General features: G+C 42.1%; 1 protein-coding gene across 6 annotated transcripts in view; it reads right to left on the reverse strand.

The window, feature by feature from the left end:
- Crim1 (cysteine rich transmembrane BMP regulator 1) overlaps positions 1 to 20,942 on the reverse strand; it is a 178,421-nt gene that overhangs the window by 43,386 nt on the left and 114,093 nt on the right. For all 6 annotated transcript variants that reach the window (XM_021655027.2, XM_021655023.2, XM_021655024.2 and 3 more), the window contains 2 exons: positions 20,444 to 20,626; positions 18,169 to 18,366 (listed from right to left, as the gene is read on the reverse strand). In XM_021655027.2, the coding sequence (XP_021510702.1) occupies positions 18,169 to 18,366; positions 20,444 to 20,626 (381 nt within the window). The remainder of the gene's footprint in view (positions 1 to 18,168; positions 18,367 to 20,443; positions 20,627 to 20,942) is intronic.

Here is a 20,942-nt window from a genome sequence, read left to right on the forward strand (position 1 = left end):
TGGCAGTAGAAACAGCATTGCCAAAGGAAACAGAGACACTGATGTATTTACATTGCGTCTCTTCAACCAAAAGATACCCAAACTTCTTCAAAGTAAGCCATTTCTCACGATATCTTTGTGAAAGGGCCAAGTACAGAATGTCTCTACCTACATTTTTATAGATGGAAAATATGAGATGCAGAAAGTCAGTGGCTTATCTAGGTTTACATAGCAACCCGGCAGCAGGCTGGGAATAGAACAGAGCAGAAGTTCCTAGCCTTCCGTCCAACACTCTATCCATTTGTCCACACTGTCCTCTCAAGTTTCATCTCCCGTTACTAAGGAAGACAGACCAAAATATGTGTTGCCGCTGTTACAATCAAGAGTTCTACATTTTTATCCGCCTACTAAAACGGGACAGTGATTCAACTCTTTGGGTGTAGGAGACAACATTGACTTATTCACAAGACCATCTACCAGCATTCTTCTGGTAAAAGACTACATCATTCTCTCTCCACTTTTATTATAATGTGTGGTTTATAAAAGAGTACCTTCCCGAGATTTTTATATAAACTTCCCACTGGTATAAAATGTCTCTTTTCCTTCAATGACTGAAATTCGTCTTTCTGGTAGGTAACCATAAACACCCCAAAGTAAAGTTTAAGTAAGTTTTAAGACATAATGACTTAGATACAGTATTACTTCTTCCCCACATTCTCTTAAAATTTATGATAAACACCTCCAGCTTCCAAACTATTCATTTTTCAGAATCACCACTCCCGGTAGTCATCCCAAATAATGGTTCTGTTCCAGCGCTTAACCACGAGACTGCCGATGTTCTATCAAAATTATTTTAACTGTAAGTGTAAAACATAAAAGAAAACATGTACGAGCTCTAAGTAAACCACATTAAAGATTACTGCAGCGAGGAAGGAGTGCTCTATTCTAGAGAGTTAATAGACCAAGGACTGGAGACAGACTCTGAACTCCAAATGCTGCTTCAGCGGACAGCTGGCGGGTAAAGAAACATCTTGTGCATATTTACACTAGAACCTTGTATTCTTTACCGACATTTGAGATGTGAACTTGAAGAGAAACTCTTACTTTCGGGGAATATATTATGGGAAAATATATTCGGGAAGATTAAAGCGACTCCAAAGAATGTGTAATAATCACAGGAAGGGATAGGATTTTACTTTAACCGAGTTCTCAGGGTGTGTTAAGAGAACATGTTATCCAAGTTCACAAGGATGATCTTCTATCTGCAAATGATATTTTTCCTCAACAGTGATGTATATATTAGTTTCTGGTGTATATTATATGACTAATGGATAAGATGTGGAGGCTAGCCTGAGGCAAGGCAGTGAAAGAAAATATGGGCCAGGATGTTTCAGTATCAGAACACAATTGACTTAAGGAGTCCCACGTTCTATTCAAATGCCTTAATCAGGTGGTTGTGTACCAGAGGAATGGCTGACCACCTTTCTCCAGAACAGGCAATATGTTCAAAGTGTTCTCCTATAGAATCCAGCATAACTAGCTTTGTTTTAGTTGAGCAAATAGAACTTGAATGTACAAAAAGGCTGCTGAGTACATACTGATTCTAAAACATCCATATAAAATATTTCAGGTAGAGTTAGTCGTTCTGGGTGGATTCCTTTCAGACCTCACATGACATTGCCTTTGCAGGATGTAAAACATTATTTTATGCCTCTTAAATGAACATATTTCTATTCCTTTTTTCTTTTACCTGCATTAGATGGAAGATATTGACAAGTAAAAATATTGCAAAATCAATAGTTAATATGAAAACACAGAAGGTTAAAAAAATCATTCATTTTTGAAAACTGTCAATATACTCTGGAGCTACTCAATCCCCCCTCAATAGATTAGGCTGAACCCAACAATATTTATTGTGTCAAAGTAACTACCAATAGCTAATTTTCATAAGGCAGATAGATTACTTTGTGATGTCTCCTTTCACTACATATAAGAAATGAGTATATCATTTCTATTCAAATACAAACTGAAGCAGAGTTTGAAAGCCTTAGGGGTGGCAGTGAATGTCTCGTACCATTCTATGTCTCTGAAATAAATGTTGAATTTTAATAGACACATAGGTAGGCAACTAGCTGTTTCTTAATATTTGACCTGAAGTCGCAGAATACTGTCTTTCAATACTATCTGAACATTAGCATGCTCAGTTTCTTGAAGGTGAGACTATACAGTAATTCCACTTCTGTGAAATCATTACAACTAAAACATCTAAGCATGAACTGACCGCAAAAACCCTGCTATCCTCAGTCAGAGTGTGCTCTCCATCCAACATATTAATATGCAACCTTAGAGTTGGTCTCGTTACTAGGTCAGGTCAGTTTCTTTCTTTTCTCTTTGTGAGTGAGAAAACACTGTTAAGAAAGCTGGAGTCCAATTCCTTTTCTGAATAATGAACTCTGAAGCGAGACATTTCTATTATCATGCTGAACTGAGGCATCTTAAAGTAACACTGAATTTATAGTTCAAAAAGAATGGTGACCAAAAGCTGGTGAGTTCTCTCTCTCTCTCTCTCTCTCTCTCTCTCTCTCTTTCTTTCTTTCTTTCTTTTTTCAAGTTTTAATTCAAGTAAGTTATTAGAAAAGAAGTGATTTTGAAGAGTCTGGAAATACTACTGTGCACAGAGAACATATTAGTGAAGCATATGAAACATGCATTTTGCATGTTTGTATTAGAAATGGTTACTGTCCCACCCTTTTTAGTAATTGTTATCACAGCCCTTTGTATATGGAAACTAGCTAGTGGACCTTGATCTGGAACAGGAAAGTTCTCATTTACACTATACACTATGTGTCTGTATGGTCTGATGCTGAAGTTACATTCCAGATAGTCCATGCTTTCTAGAAGGATAATGGTTAAGTCGTTTGCCCTTGGAAGGTTTGTGGACAGAGCTGGGTTGAACAGATGTCCAATTAAGACTTCTGAAGCTTTCCCTGTATATGATTTGATGTCTGATAAAATCAGCTGGGTAAAGATATATCATTAGACTTTTTGTGAAGGAGAGAAATGGTTCAGTATCTCCTTGTCTGTGAAGGTCAGGAAAACTTTGCACGAGGTGGGTTTTGACAAGGGGTAACCCAATGAATTGATGCCAACAGGACCATCCTGCAATCCCATCTCATCTTGTACTGAATCATTGAGGAATTAAATACCTTGATGGCCTCCAAAGGAAGAAGGATAGAAAGAGCAGGAACTCAATGCCTTTAGCTACAATTACTTCTAAAGGGAACCCTAGAACAGCTTCGTTGTGGAGAATTCTAGAAAGTTTCTGAGCCTAGAAGTAATAAAGAATGAAAGTGGGCTTTATTCTGTCTCTACCCAGTTTCTCTTTCTTACATGGCATTTGGGTGGGAACCACTCCTCTCTTCTATCTGATGCTTTCCTCCGTGACTTTTTAAAAGACTTCTCAAGTACCCTGTACTGTACAGAAGAAACAGTTTCGGAATGGTTGGGATTCTACCAAGGGTACAGGCATTGCAGACACTAATTTTTGTTTCAGGTCTGAGAGGCCAGATAGAGGCTTTTTATAACATACAATAATATAAGTGAATGTGTGTGGCCCATTTTTTTAAACATTTGCCTAACATCTAGGGTTTTTCATATCCTAGAAGACTTAACAAACGACTATTAAAACTAATCTCAGAAAAATATTGATATTTTTCAGGTACTAGCACTAGTCATTCTGTTTCTGAAAAACACCACCAATACTTTTTAACACTTCCTAGGAACTTTGTCTATCCAATTGAAAAAAAAGTTTAAGCATAGTTCTAACTCTTAAGCCAGTGCAATAGATAATAAAAATAAACGATTTGATAATTTATTTTTATTTTTTTTTGGTTTTATAGATTTTTGTGCTGTTTTATTTTGTTAGGTTTTATAATGTGTAAAGTTACTCTAACCTTTCCACTTTTGTGCTTCTTGTTATTTATTTACTTTTTTTCATGGAGAATTCTCCAAATCAGACTCAAAGGACCAAAGAAAAGCTTTCTTCAACTTTGAAAGATGCTAATTTAAACCTCCCCAATAGTCATCCATGTCATATAGTTTCATGACTTCAGAAGAAAAATAAGACAGAAAAAGTATTCATTCTGATCCTCATCTATGTTAAGATGTGTGCTAATTATGTTAATCCATTTCTAAAACAGCCAATACTATAATTACTGGTGTTTATCTTCCAAGTATTTTAGAGTAAATGAGAATGCCAGCGGGTGGTTTGTCTTATCTATTTTACTCCACTGGGCCTCTAGTTTTGAGTGGTCCCATGCAAAGTTCTTCTCATTACCTTGACGAGTGGGAGCTGGTGTGTCTCAAATAATATGAATTCTCTCCATTGAGAAAAGACTGAAGCTCTTTCTGATTAGCAACCCTGGGAAGGCTCATTAGCAGCTCAGGCATGGATGGATGAGTGGAGATCCTGGAAACCCAACCACGAATGGCACACAGAGCCAATTCCATAGGTTGATTGTAGCACAACCTCCATCAAGGTTAATTACCTAGTTCTAAATGTCAAGGGTTTGCTGAAGAGCTGTGTTGTAGCTAAGCTCCGAGAGAGCAGCAAGGCTGGTGGCCCCGACACCGACAGCAGCTTTCCAGTGGGGCCCTTGACTCCTCTGCCTCCCTAGTCACACCCACACATATACTAAGAAAAGACTTTCTGGAAAAACCTCACTATAGGCAAATTCCTACAAAAAGTCTCTTTTAAGGGCAGAGACAGTCTTACATTTTCTTAGTAGTGAAATAAATTTTCAAGTAGGAGCAATAAGATATATGAACTTAATTTTGCTCTCATTTCTTAGTACTTCTCCTTTTGGGCTTAAATCATACTTTGCATGTTTTACATAGTTTTTCTCTGTAAATTCCCAAGCCTGCTTATTTGATTATCAGAGACAAAAATGAACAATCATGCTCTCTTTATAGACTTAATTCAGGCACTCTCTTTCTTAAGCTATGTTTTTCTTTTGGCTGGGGCTGGTTAAGCCATGCGAACAAGCCACTGAGTGGGAAAATTCCACAGCTTCTTGGACTTTATATGGCAGATCAATGGCTAAATCTCCCAGGCCTCCTCCAGCCTCTCTGCGTTAATGGTAGCCCATCTGGGCTCATAAAACTAGAGATAAAGCCGGCCAAGACAGAACTGGAGGAGAGGGCTTATCCATCTTCCTGCATCTTCATGTGTCACTCTGTTAGCATAGTGGGTTTACAGATGTGACCTCTCACTAGTCACAATGCCACTCAAATAAATCACCAAGTTGTCAACATAACTGCAGGCTGGGAAGAGTTGCAGAGCGAAGTTAAATTTTTCCCAGATGAAGAGAGAGGGAAACTCTATTCATGTAGAGAACACAAAAGAAAAAGCAGTCTGGGGCACAGCGATTCCCTAATCTGGAACTGGGCGTTTCCATGGAATATTTGCAGAGATTCCCTAATCTGGAAGTGGGAGTTTCCATGGAATATTTATGTGAATTTAAGAAAGTCTCATTAAGTCATGGAAAAAAATTGACATTTGGAGTTTTCAAATTCTTTCAGTCACTCCACATGGAGTTATCCCTTCCCCCTTTGTATGTATTTCTCATAACAACACCTACGTCCTTGTAATTTCTGTGCCACTTATCTGCGAGCACTTTCTCTGTTTTATTTTAAAATGAATAGTGTGAAAATGTTCCCAAGATCTGTATTATTTTGTGGTCAGATAGAGAAACAACTACATATTTATTTTAGACCAATATTAACTTTGTATGCTTTTTCAAAGGAATCTTGGCCATTGCACATGTTTTTCTTCCTCTACCAACCTCATATTTAATAGGAAAAGACAGTAGTATGATTATAATATTATTATTCAATGACCACAAAAGTGAAATTAAAATGAAATTCCTATACAGAGTGGGAAAACCATTTCCATTAACTTAGTTGAAATAAAAAAAAAAAAAAATCATCCCTGGTTCCAAGAATAATCTAGATCTTTTACATTAGTCTTACAGCCTTTCCATTGTTCATTTTCAGAGAGAATGTATCCTGGCACTCTTCAACTGACAATATGACATAAATGTTTGTGCGCACACTATAATAGAGATAGTACACACAGGCAAATGGGTTAGAGTCAGAATTCTGATAATCCCAACCCATCCTTTGGGAAATGGCTGAGGACCAGGGAGGAAGATGCGCAGGCAGCGGGAGGGGCAGTTTCATTTTAGGAATGATGCTTTACTCCCTGTTTATAACCTCAGTACCCAGCAAGTTGTCTGGATTACATATTTAATTACTGAGTGAACAACAAGAAGGAGAAATGACAACTACACACCTTAAGTCAGGGCACACTATCTGACAAAGAAGGGCTCACACTTGATATGTCCCTGGCCAATCCGGTTTCTGTTTGCCTTCCTTTTAGAAGCATTGGACAGTAAGTCTTTCCGGATGTTCATCTCTTGAACATGATCAGTATTTAACAAGTGAGAGCTGCTGAAACAGGAAGGCAGAGCGCTGAGGTCTGCTGTGAATTCAGTAGTTTGGTAATACTGAACATTCATCGACACTGCTCAGATCATGAGACACTCAGGGAGAGCACTTGGGTTCCTGCAATGATCATCTCTACCTTTGGCTGCAGAATGCACAGAAGTACACAGAGCGCGCTGAAGGGCTCAAGCCCACATTCTATATTTTAAAAATTTCTTTTAATAAATTTTTCATTTATTCACTGTTCATCCTGGTCATAGCCCCCTCCCTCCTCTCCTTCAGGTCCTACCCTCCCACCCTGTTCCACCTATCCCCCACCCCCTACTCCTCAGAGAAGGGGAGGCCTCTATCCCCACACCCCAGCATATCAAGTCTCAGCAGGACTGAGTGCATCCTTTTCCCCAGTGGCTGGCTGAGGTAGCCCTGCTAGAGGGAAGTGACTGGAAAGCACAGGCCCATATTCTTAACACAAAGTTGAAAACTCCAAATTTCAATTGTTTGGAAAATTCACCTCTGGGACTGTTCACTTTCTTGCTGTTGCCCAACAGTAAAATGGTCTGAGAACAGTCCTGACAGGAGCTCACATCGCACTGGAGGATGCACGGTGCCTTTGCTGACTGCTCAGGACATTTATGATCTGCTTAAGGTTAGACTACTGGAGTCAGACTACTGGGAGTCAGAAGGCAGAAAAAGAAGAGTTCAGACCAGATTATTTCAAGAGTTCTGAAGTCTGAATGAGAGTACAGAGAGAGCTAAGGGGAGCAGGCAGGCTTTTGGGCCGAGAGCTATTCATAGGTAGAAGAATTGAAGAAGGAAGCAACCACCAAACAAGGGGAAGCAACAAACAGTCAGTTTTCCCAGTGGTTTAGTCAGCAAGGTCAGAATTCTAGGCAGAGGCTCAGGAAAAGAACTGGAGATCAAAAGCCAAGGCACAGAGGTTGGAACAACAGTTGCTGGGCCTCCACAGCGAGAATGCAGCCAGGGACAAGAACAGCTTTTGTTTCTTAGCTCAACTGTCAGGTGCTTTCACATTCACCGTAGCATTCTTTCACACTCTCTCTTCTGTGAGTCTAAAGAGAAACAGTGCCAAAGTCATGGGTTTGGAGTCAGGAACTGTAGCTTGCATCCTTGCTCCATATACTAGCTCTCCTTGGGCTTCTGTGAAATGGGAACAGTCATTACCCCTGTCTCACAATAGTTCTCCAAGGCTACAAAGACGGAGGCCCTGGGAGTCAAGCTTGGCGTGACAGCACTTGTCGCTGTAATGTTATAAGGACTGTAGCAGTGGCAATGCTGCCTGACCTAGTCACAGATGAATTAATTAATTGGACAGGCCTCAGAAGTTCAGCTGGTTAAGCGGTATGACAGCTGGTTTTACAATTTGAACCCTGCCCATTGTAACCTAAGCATCACTTTCTATCTCTACTGATAACAAGAAAAGCATCCGGGATGTGGCTGGTCCTGTGATGTCTTTTCATATGGTCTGGTAAGCTTCGGACTATGTTAGTGATCGGCCACTGGCGCCTTTCACCTTTGCTGAGTGGCAGACTGAGGTCATTGTTCCGTAGTCTGACTCCATCTATGGTGTCTCCAAGAGAACAGAAATCTCTTAGTCATCAGCTCATCTGGTCGGAGCTGAAACAATGTGATATGCCTGGCTGGCCTTGTTCTTCCTCTCATGATGGGGCCTTAGCAGATCTGTAGGGACAAGGCCAGACTCACTGAATTATCATTTAAGCTATTTTGGTATCTTTGTGAATAGTTCTATAATTCTCAAGTGAAAAGAAGATGTGGAAAACCCAGGTTTTAAAACTGCCTTTTGATCTCAGTTTCAGTAAAACAGCGATCTCAAACCTATGTCAGCTTGAGAGGATGCACGACTGGTAGCTTTATGACTAAGTATGGGGCATTTCACTCAAAGAATACTGCTTTCACTTCTGGTTCAATGGCTGTGGGGGCCCCGCCCCGATTAAAGTCATCTGGCATGAAGTTCCATGGAATCCTTTTAAAACCTGGTTCTCAGAAATGATGACGACTTCACGTTTTTTTGAGCAGATTTGCGCCTGCTGATCCTGCTGAACATTCAAAGCCCAAGGCCATCTCAAACTGACAGCTTATTATCTCTGAACATATTTTAGCTTCACTAACAAATAGAGTCTCTCTAAACTGTTTAAGAAGTGAGCTGTTATGCAAAGCAACAGGTATCCAATGAGGATGAAAGACCTCCAGCCTTTGCGCTGCCTGCCATACTGCAAGGCCAGGATCAGGCACCCAGAGGACATTGAAACACAAATATTCACATAAGCAAAGCTCATAGGATACTGTAATCAGGTTGACACAGATTTCAAGTATATCAGGGATGATTGTTTTTAAACAAATCCAGTTACAGGGGGCTAAACAGAGAGCTCAGCGGTTAAGAGCATGTTTTGCTCTTGCAGAGGACCTGGCTTTGATTCCCAGCACCTACTTTTTGGCTCACATCCATCCAACAGCCCCAGGTCTAGGGGATCCCAAAGGCATGCACAAAGCATATCCACACATGCAGGCAAAACATCCATGCACACAAAGAAGAAGCTGCAGTCACAGATGAGGTGAGTTCTCCAAATGCAAATTTGTGAGGTCTGGTGCTGGGGAAGGAGGTAGCTAATGAACTCAACTCTTAAATATGCTCCAAAGACAACATTCGAAACAGACCCCCCAAATACTACAAGGCTATCAAGAGTCCACAAAGGCTAGGGGTTTTCTTAAGTGATTGATATTGGCACAAAACAGGACCAGCAGCCCATTTGACAAGCTGTAATTGTGATGGGTACTTAACATAAATTCTGTACTCTCAACAGGTTTGCATACCTACTGTGAGCTCTACTTCAAGCCAACCTGATGAATCTAGGCAATCTTTAAGATGCAAGAGTATATGACAGGTATAAAGAGAAAATCACAATTTGGCCAAACTGTGAATAAACAACTCAAACTGAAACAAACGAGAACAAAGCTTAGACTGACCTGACAGTCCAACCCCTGACTTGGAGTGCATGCTGGGAATAACTGACAGGCTGACAAGTAGACTGATGCTGTCCTCATCAACTTGGCAACCACTGAAGAGCATCCATAGATAGGAAGAACCTCCTTTAGGAGACACTCTGTCTCCTTCTGCCTGCCCCTAGCAAACAGATGTCTGGTAGACTTGCAAGGCATTCTATTTAGTACTCGAATTTTGCAAAGAACACAGTCTGCTTAAAGCCTTTGAGAGAAGCTCCTGGGAACTGTACCTTCTTTCCCATCGTAGTTCTCATGATGATGTGAGATAACTTTGTTCTTGTAAGGCACACTGAAGAATGTTCCTCGAATTAGCTTAAAACAGAATGGTCACAAGTGGAAATAGAGGCCTAAATTATTAAACCTAAGTTGTATTGATCACTATCTATTTCAGAGGTTCTTTCTATAGACAAATTATCTTGGTCTAATTTTTTTTTTTTTTTAAATCATGTTGAAGGAAATATCTGCACCCATGCCTCTAAGCCTCTAAAAGTATGACATAGTAGCTGAATTGGTACGCTTTTAAATAAATGAGTCAGGAATTGTACTTACAAATAAGTATTATTAATAAAACGAACTCACCTCCAATGGCTAGATACTTGTGCTGAAATGCTGCTCATACTAAGAATTCTATTTGAAACTTGTCTTCAGATACTTTCTGAGCAAATTACTATGTCATAGAAGACAAAGGACCTTTATTTTACTGTCACTTTTCACTTTTTCTGAACAGTTTTACCAAGTGAGATCACCTGTTTTTCTCCACAGTCTCTGACATGAACAACTTCAGCTCTTTCTGCAAGTCTAGTGTATCTTAAGAGTCACAGGCATATAGAGCAGGGGGTGGCCCACAGGATGTGCAGGCACTCAAGTCAGTCTCAGAAAAGCAGCATCAGAAACAAAGAAACAAGACCAAAAACAAACCAAAACAAAAACAAACCCCAAAACCCAGGTGACTGTATTCCTGGAACATTCATACAAGTTGGTTACATAATTATTTTGAATGGAGGAACACTTGACTGTTTAAGTGTTACTATGCTTAAAGATAATTTCATTAAATAACCAGACCTTGCAGTATTAATGGCAATAAGTAACCATGACCCCAGGAATAGTGCCACTAGGCACTTTCCATAGAAACTTGCCAAGGACAGCCTCTCCCTGAGAGCGGAGGCATGGAGAAGTGGCAGATGAAGGTGAGGATTTAGAAAGTGAGAAGGTCAAATGATGCCATTGCCAGCAAAGCACCATGTCTTCGATGTTGGAAACTATGGTTACTAGTTAAAATGTCAAATCCTCTTCTGCTGACAAAAGCTCACAGGGAACTGGTTCTGTCACTGACTGTGCCGTACTGTAAGGGCCATGGAATCTTTCTTTCAGAGTCTTCCAGCCTTTTCTGAAGGGCATGCCTCCTAATAACCTTCATTAACTTCTGTTTGGTTGCCTAAGAGTTGTCTCTTATCCAAAAAAAGTTTAACACAGTCTCAAAAGAGATTATGTTTATTTAAGCTTGTTGGAAAAACATTCCTATCATTTCAAGAATGACTAAATATTTTTCATTCACATAGTTCGCATTCCAGACTATGTTTTCCTGCCTCTGTTGATTACATGAAAATTAGCAGGCCCAGTCTGATCTATTAGATGCAATTATTATCTTCCCGAGAAAACCACGAGGCTCCTTAGCAATAACACCCTTTAAGGTTATGGGAGGCAGACGACAGATGCTGAGGAGCCCATCGCTGCATCTGCTTCAGCCAGGAAACACTCCACAGCCACAAGCCCTGGATCCGGAACTCAGAGGCAGAGCTGGAGCATCGGCTCCCAACAATTCTGAGTGCTGCAGGAACCGAGCAACTGAAGAGTGTAAGGAACACCGTCATTTTGATCACCCTGGTGGTTTTATTCAAGTCAAGGGCAAAGTGGAGGGCACTGTGCATAGGTGTGAAGCAGTAGCAGCCTGGCTGGGAGCAGGGATCAACGTTTCTTCCCAGCTAGATGACTTCTGCACATGTCGGTTCACACCTGTTTAGCTGCTATTACATGGGGTAGATCTAACATCTAGAGAGAGCCACTTAGGCAATGTACATAATAGATCTACGTGTAGCTGTGAAAACCGTGCAGTCAGATGGCTATACATAGATAGGGAGGGTATTTTACATCCACTTTATCTATATTCTAATACTATTTTAAATATCTCAAGATACTTTAGATGATCAGAGAACAACCCAAATTACAAAAAAAAAAAAAAAAAAAAAAAAAATCATGACTGAAATGCTCTGGCCCTTAGGTTCAAGACCTCGGGGAACACATGTTGGCATCCAGCGTATGACCTTATTTGGATAAACAGAAAAGGAGACTGGGTTATATTTTAATTTCCATTTATGGAATATATTTCCAGGACATTCAGAGTTAAAAGATGAAACGGCGTGCCTAACAGTCCTGAGGATATTACGAGTATTCTATTATTCTTGGCTTACTAATAATAGCAGCATGTATGGCCGCAGCACTAGCTCCCATAAACTGAGTTTTGATCCCTGTAACGGAGCAGAGTGTTAATGCCATGCAACTCTGCTGGCATCTCTGACTTCACTGCCCTTCTGGGGGGTCAGCCCAACTATCCTTGACTCCCCGCTACTGAAGCAGCAGCTTAATCATTCGAGATACTGTGCAGCAAGGAACAGCACGGGCAAGGTGGGGCTGGAAATATTTCTTTCTTTTTTTTTTTTTTCTTGGTTCAAGGAATTTCCACCCAGATATGTGCCTGGTACAGAATTTTCTGGCAGGCCGGTTGAAATCTCACTGGAAGGGCAGCCTGACTCAAACGGTATTGTCAACATTCATGAGAAGGAATATACCACCCCTAGAGACAGCGAGGACGGATGTTAGGGAAGACAGTGTGCATTTGGCAGCGCACAGACCTCCAGTGAGTTGGAGGAGGATGGTGTGGGATTTCTGATGTTGAGGTCAAGTGGCTGGCTAACTCCACACAGGTAAAGACATGCCTCATGTCTGGTCCTTACAGTGTCCCAGGCAGAACCAGAGCCCCTCAGTAAGACATCCAAGAAAGCCCGGTGGTAGGAAAAACAGTAGTCCATTTTCTAGCTCAGTCACATTCCATCTTGAATCTACAGAACTGGGGAAGGGACCCATGCAGTGGGTACTTATCCTTCTTCTGTAAGTTTATCACGTCCAGGTGATCGGAATTACAGCGTCTGCCTGACACCTGGCACAATGTCTGATAACAGCTCCGAAAGAGACACTGCTTTAACTTGTGGGAAAAGTAATCCTGAAACAGAGTAAGAACGTTGAAAACCTATAGTCAACTTAGACTTCCTAGCCTGAGACAGCAGCTGAGCTCTGCTTTGGTATCAGAAACATAAATAAAATGGACAGGAAAGTAAATGTCCCTGAACTCCAAGCACCAAGCTCACTCACTGGCAACCGGAATGTCACTCTAAGGCCACCTTCTACAGTGTGACCTCGGTTCTCAGTTCTTGGAAAGTGGTATACTCTGGAGATGGCTCCAGACTCCTCAGAGTTGCCAGGATCATCCGTTCTCCCCCCTGGGAAAGCTCTGCCTGAGCCAGAAAAATACTCAGGTCCCAGTGGCCACCCACACTGAGAGAGCAGTAATGCTGCAAGTCAGCCTGCAGTTCCTGTGCTGGGTGTCACTGCTGGGTGAGTCCCACACCTGACACGTGACAGGTCGCTTATCTTTTTTTAGTAAGTATATCACACACCTTAGCAGCAAGTTTCCTTCAGCGCCTTATTTTACCTTCAACTAGAAAAGTTTTCATTTATTTATTTATTTATTTATTTATTTATTTATTTATTTATTTATTTTTGTTGTTGTTGTTGTTTTTCTAAGAAAATTTCATTCTGACCTCAGGTTCTGCAGAACAGTAACATTCAGCTTAGGCAGCTCACATATGAGATAGTAATGGGGAGAGATTGGCAAATTATTAACAAAACCTAATCGTGACATAAAGTTATCACTCTCGCCTGTGTAAATTAGTGAGTCACAACACAGTGGGCCATCTACACATGAACACAGTGTGCCCTGAAAGCAGAATGTTTTAAACATGACAGTGGGCACTGGCCTTTGAGCCTGCGGATACCTCAGTGAAGCTTTGAAACCCACCTTCAGCAGCTGAACTGGAAAAGAACCAATTGCGGGCTACAGACCAGTCATGTGGAGAGCCGAGGGGGCGGCCACTGGGATGGAGCCTAGAGCAGTATGCCTGGCACAACTCCAAGCATGCGAAGGAAAGGGGGTGTGTCTGGGCCACCTGGAGACGCAGGCCCACTGCATGTCAAGCAGAGGTGACATTCTGCATTCTGACCCTGAAATGCTTCAAATACAAGCACCCCCAAGCTGTTCTCTCTTCACCTGGTTGGGGGTCTGGATGGTTGCTTTGGCTCTGGTTAAGGTAACCCTTTCTTATTAGGCCATTTCTCAGATAAGGAGACTTGAGGGAAGCACTGGGCTGCTAGTCCGTTCTTTTGCTCTGTTCCTGCCTCTGCTCCTTGTTTATTCATCTAAGAAGTTTTTAAGCGCCTACTTACATCTGATCATCACTTAATAATTCAAAAGAACGTGGGGGAATTTCTTGCCCGCCAGGGATGAGGCCTCTGTCTGGGGTGCAGCGTACTGTCTGGGAAAGTATGTGTGCAAAGTCCAGAGGCTGGGCTTTGAGGACACAGGGCTGCTATGTGCCTGCTGTACGGCCTAGAGCAAGTTAAGTGACGTCCAAGCTGTGAGTTCTGTGACAATGAGTTGGAATCCTAGCACCTGCACTGAGGGTTCTTGCAGGGTCAGATGATACTTACTATACTCAGGCCTGGCGCATGGTAAAGGAGCAAGCAGTGTTAGTTACTGTAATTAAGGACTGCAAGTAAGATGATGCTAATTCTGTTGTCCTTTCCATTTAACATTTTAGATTTTACAAAGATAAGGGCAGGTCTTTCACATAGGTACTTAAATTGCAAACTCATATTTATTCCATGCATTCCATGCAGTAGTTCTTTCTGACTGAAATAGAAACTAACGAGAACAGCCATGTGTGCACACCTTTAATCCCAGCACTCTGTGGGCAAAGGCAGGTGGATATCTGACTTCGAAGCCAGTCTGGTCTAAAAAGTGAGTTCCAGGAACATAGCCAGTGGGGCTACACAGAGAAACCCTGTCTCAAAAAACCAAACCAGACCAGACCAAACTGAACGAGACTGATGAACAGGAGGAAACGTAGAGAAACACCAGCAAAGCAAAATAGGAGGACGCGATCATCTCCAGGCCCACAGACAGAAACAGCTTGGCTTATCTGTATGCCCGGACCGGGTGTTGACAATGACTTGCTAAGACCGTTACGAGAGTACTTAAGTGCCAACTTAAAAAGCACTTCAATACTCGTGAATCAAGTTAGCTGTCAAGTGACAGCCTTGTCTTCACGGGTCCCCAGATTCACGTTCCAGTCCTCTGGGAGTAGCCAGTCATGGTACGCTGTCACTTGGAAGGCAGGCCTCTTTAACATTAATGACAGGTTTTCTCTTCCTGGAGGTCCTAACACGCTGGATTTGGCAATATGTGAGTTATTTTGGAAACACTGAAAACCACGATGCCTGTGTGGGGTCAGCTCTTCTAATTACACATTCTGAGTACTTTGAGACAGAGCTGAAAGGTGAGGGCCCACTAGTTAAGCAAGTGTGCGTGCAAAAGAGTTTACTATGGGTCTGAATTGCAGACATGCCAGTAGTTCTGTTTGTCTGTAAATGATTTTGGCTCATTTTATTACTCAGTAACACGTTGGGTATTTTTTTTTTCTTTTTGGTTTGGTTTTGCTTTTTAATTTCATACCATTCTTTTGCTACTTTGAAATCACTAGAAATTATACTTACCAATGCTATGGAATGGCTACTGAGAAAAATGTCCTCAAATTGCTGCAAAGATTTTTCTCGGACTCTGTACAGTAAGACCCTCTCATCTCGTATGATTTTTTTAGTATTTAGCAATACTTATTATTTAACAGTAACTCTTAACTATCAGTCTCTGAATTTTGATTCGATCTTAAAAAAATCATTCTGCCTTTACTACATCTTACAGTGACAATCACTGGAGAGCCAATACCATCCTAGATCAAACTCACTGTTCAACTTAGGTTAAAAAAAATCAGGAAATACAAGCCAAATGAGCTCTCTGTGGACTAGATAATGCAATCTTCAGAAGGATTTGATGAAGACAAAGAGGAAAGACGAGAAAAAGAAGAGACATATAGAAACTCTGAGGTGAAGTGACAAAAATACTCTTTTTGTCAAGCCACAGAGGGCCACTAAGATAGGAACTGGAGAAGGCAATTCTGAAGGAGTCTCAAGAGAACCTACTTCTGAGTTTTATGAACTGTGGGAGAGGGTCAGTACATGATCACATCCCAGATGCTTACAGCAATATCTCAAACTGCAAATGATCTCTTACTCTCCCACACCACTCCCCTGACACGGAGCCAAAAGCCGGTACCGAAGGTGGATTCATAAAGGAAGGGGAAACAGGATGCAAGGCCAGCACAAAAAACAAAACAAAAATGGAGTCCAACTCACCATCTGATGGCAACTTATATAACTTTCTCTAAGCCTTCAGTTCCTCATCTCTAAAATGGGACCATAAGGCCCTCACCTCAGCACTGTGCCATTACAGAGGATGCACATAGCTGGGTGCAAATGCCAAGTTCATGCCCCACAACACCTCCCCATGGACACAGTTTCTCTTTTGCCTGGTTTAATTGAAAACCCAGTCTAAGCGTGCTCTGTGAGGTGTCTCTCATTTACCTTTGTCTTGTCTAGGCTGCAGGAGGTACTCCATTAAGCTTTCGTATTAATGGCTCACTCACACTGTAACGCTTTTCTTAAGCTGTCAAGAATTAGGTCAGGACTCTGTGCAGATGCCACAGAATCCAAACACAAAGTGAGCCCCTAATAGGGGCTACCAGGACACCTCTGTGAGCTAAGACTAAATCAGCTGCACACGTATTCTGGTGGGTTGGTTCACTTACTTTCTTGGACCCTGCCTCCTTTTTGTAACAAACTCTAAAAGTTTTATTTTGAATTTAGGCAGCAATACTTGAAGTCGAAGGGCTGGTTTGTTTCTTCAACTGGGCTATGCATTTATGATTTTTCATTTTGCTTACTTTGTCACCCATACAATGGGACTTACATATTTAAGGTTGACAACAGACTGTCCTCAATTCTTAGGGTCGGATACAGCAACCTTGCCCCCATCAGCAAGGCACTCTTGTCAAGCCCACTGTGGAATGACACATCTTTCTACAGGCTCCTCTTTGCAGCTCTAAAACGCTGAGTGTGAGGGGGTGGTAAAGTTCCACAAAATCTGTCACCTGGAAGGTATAAAAGTCTTGGAGGGTGGCAGCTGTACTCTGTGTAGGGTAAGTGAGGGGTCTGGGGATGTCAACAGTTCGAGAGCCCTCCGGCTTCTGTTTTTCACATGATTTTTAAATCTAATCCTTCTGAGGCTGACACCATTTACCAAACTAAAGTTTTAATTTACTGCAGTTCAGATGCTAGTATTTTTTTTTTATATGTCATGGGTCTATGGGAAAACCTAATACTATTCTGCAAATGAACACAGCAATCAAATTATTCCTAATGCTGTACCCATAGATCAGTGTGTTAGTCAACCCTCATTGGAGGCACGTCTTCTTTCAGTAGATGTCAATTAACACACACACAGTCAAGAAAGAAAGAAACGAAAGAAAGAAAGAAGGAAGGAAGGAAGGAAGGAAGGAAAAAGAAGGAAAGAAGGAAAGAAAGAGAGAAAGAGAGAAAGAAAGAAAAGATTCTTCATACTAAAAAGATCTCAATTAGCTCATTTTCTAGAAGATTTACTGTTATGTTTTACAACATACATTTTGACCTACATACATTCATCTTACTATGTAGGAATGCTCCTTAAGCAAGGATACCCCATTTACTCCGTGAGCATAAACATTTAACCATCTCATGTCTATGAAGACTGAAGTATCTTCCCAGGGTACAGAAAATGAGCTGGAGAGCAGTGGGCTCAGAGGAACGGTATAGCATGTCTTAGCCATGCTCTGTGGAATAGGAATAGACACATGTGGGGAACCAGGTCATAAGGCAAAGAATTAGAGGGAGCGAGAACTCACAGATCTCAGCCTTGGAGGCAGAAGGGCAGTCAGAATGAGGTACTAGCCCATGTGAATGAACTGCCTTTGAGGGTTCTGGGATTTTCTTCTGGCCATCAGCATTCTTTGCTTATGAAGTATCACAAGTTGAACATGGTGTGCCTGATTATGGCTCTATCTTCTGATTTTATTTGCTTGTCTTGACCTTTGGCTATTAAGTAGGGTGTCGGTGAACTGAATCAAAATGTATGCATCCCTGCACTGTACAATTTGTCCAGACAAGCAGATGTGCAATGATAAAGTAAAGCCCATGTTAGTCTCATTTTAAATATGCAACGCTTCCCCCTAATGACAAATTTGGGATGTATAATAAATTTGTCTGCAACTGGTAATGGCACAAGGCAGACACTATGCCCGAGGAAATAAAAAAGGAAAACAAGACCGTACTAGCAGAAGCTTCTTCCACAGGAGACGTTCTGCTCATTAGAATGGTAAGGATTACCTTCACACACTGGGCAACACTCCCCAGGCACTTTCACGGGGTGCATGCAGCTCTGCCCACAGGCCGTGGCCACACAGTGAGGTTCTCCGTTGATGCACTGGCAGAAGGTACAGTCATCTTCCCTCCACCGGTCCCCGTGGGCGCGGATCTGGCCATTGGCATAGCAGCCAGCAGGGTTGTTAAAAGGATAGATGGGATCTATAGGAGAATATGAATTCAGAATGAGACTGAGCCTCCCACATCTGACTTCTGCCTGCACCTGGAGATGGTTTCCTCCAGATTCCGTCTCTCGATGCTATTCCAGCTGCAATCAATGGGGCCTAAAAGGAAGGGTTCCCTGGGATTACATCCAAAGGCAGCAGTTAAAATGGACTTCTACTCGTCTTGACGCTGCTGGTAAGAGGTATGTGGCCTAAAAAGAGCTATGCAGTTGTCATCACTCCTAAGATGGCCAAGATATGGGGACAGAGACAAGCTCTGGTACTTAGGAAAACAAACAAACAAACAAACAAAAAAACCCAGACCATTTTAGGCTCTGAAAAAGCCTTTTAAGATACAGACTTAAATCTTTTTCACACCTTGGTTTTACCACCTGAAGGGTAGAAAGGGCACTCTCCATTGAATTCAGTGATACTGTTACTTTTGGGAGGAAGTGAACTGACTTTGACAGTACCTACAGGTCCATAAAGAAACTGGGAAGGAGCACAGAAGGTCCTCAATGCAGCCTTGTGCAAGGCAATGCCGGTTTGGACATCCCATGGGTCCCTTGGGTGCCCTGGGGGAGGACTAAACTTAAACCATTTTCCTTGACAAAATTTGGGCAGCTATGCAATAGTCAAGGTTGAAGGACAGATTTAGACAAGACTACCATAAAGAGAGATATTCGGAAATGACTGACAAGAACATAAATAGTAGATGCAAAAATATCCCCAAGTATCCCTGTAAGGAGAACCATAGGCAAATCACTCAATTTTCTTTACTAAAAATACATAAGAACTGGTGTCAACAAGTAAGAACAGAGAACCCAAGTCATATTTAGAGTTTAATGTTTGTTCTGATGAGGCGGGGGCATTAATACAAAAGTTTGATGGAAGTGGTCTACAGACATAAGACAGGACTTTCTCAAGGTCTTTATAAAAATATTACAGTGCACACTTCATTCTGCATTGGGCTTGGATTTGAATTCTGGGAACTGAGGCAGCTTGCTGACACCTGTAACATAGAGGTCAGCTTCCTCTCTGTTTTTACACCACTAACTATGATGTAGTTTCTGACTCTATTAAGACCTAAGGCTGGTTAGAGCACAATCAATTGGCAAAGTTAAATGTTTGAGGTGGCTTTTTAAAAATCCTCAGTGACACATAAAAGGTGAACTACTTTTCTCCTGTCTTGGCTGAAATATTTTCCAAGCAAGGAAAGGACTCATTATTAGGAACAACTGCTCAGTGTTAGGAATAGAGGTGTCCTACTTTAGATACTCCATGGCTTCAGTACTGTATGGCAAACACAGCACAAACATCAAAAGGATTTTAAGGGGAAAAGTATAGAACTGAGCAGGCCACTATGCCCTTGTGCTCTGTGAGCAGAGGATGGGTAGACTTTGTGACCCAACTAGGACAACAAGGACCATTTTTCTTGGCTTCCTTGCAAACTCAGAGATCTATAGTTTTTATGAACTGCAGTTGCCTGATCAGATGGCGTGAAGTGGATGAGAAGCATGGTGCCATTCTGAAATTTCACTGCTTATGACCAGCAGAGATGGGAGGAACATGCAAATACTACTCCTTGAGCAAGAGCGAAATCAACAGGTCCCTAAAAGTCACACATGACAGATGCTTGGTCCTGACGCTGCTGCCACTGCCATGCCAATCTGCAACCTGACTCTAATCAGCACACCTTTCCCAAGGAGAAATGGCAGCAGGGCTCTGGTTCTGAGCTGACTGGCCTGGAGAGATGTTGCCGGCCATACAACTTTAGCTGAGCAACCCAAGAACAGCAGATGACAAAGTCTAATGGCAAGGTGTAGATAAGCCTGGTCCTAGGACTTAGTAAGTCACCCCAACAGCTGCAGGGGGGAACAGAAAGTAACCAGGGAAATCACATGTCAACTTGTGACCAAGGACTGTGCCCAGAGCAGAGTTTTCCCCTGGGAAGTGTTTCTACGTACTCTAACCAGGCACTACCAGCAAAGGAACTTCTTTAACAGTCCTCTGATTTAGACTTGTTTTGAAATAAAGGCTCTGAACCATGCGGCTTCCAGGGAGCTCTCTCCTACCTTCGCACACGGGGCAGCACTCCCCTTCAGGCACATAGTATCGCTCGCAGGTCAGTTCCCCACACTGCGCGGTGAAGCAGATGGAGACGCCCCCTTGGCATCGACAGAAGCGACAGTTGTCCATTCGAAACATTTCTCCGTCGGAATACTCCACACTGTTGAACACGCAGGCTGGCTTTGTTTCTGCAGAGAGTCAAAACAAACACAGCACATGAAAGGCGGTGTCAGGTCAGGGGGCCCCACCCACAGACAAAGAGCTACCTAGGATGCAACTAAGGGATGCTAAGAGCAGGGGGGACAATCCTCCTTGGTTGTCCAGTGCCACGTGGTCAGCTCTGAACTCAAACACATACAAGTTGACACTAGATGGACTGAGTAGGTTGCATTCATATCGCACACTCACTTTCTCTGACTTTATGGAAAAAGAGGCCATGATTTCAAGAGGAAGCAAGGTGGGAGGGAAGATATATGGGAGGAATTCAAAGAAGGAATGGAAAGG

The sequence above is a fragment of the Meriones unguiculatus genome, chromosome 1 (assembly GCF_030254825.1).
Source record: "Meriones unguiculatus strain TT.TT164.6M chromosome 1, Bangor_MerUng_6.1, whole genome shotgun sequence".
Lineage (NCBI taxonomy): Eukaryota > Metazoa > Chordata > Mammalia > Rodentia > Muridae > Meriones > Meriones unguiculatus.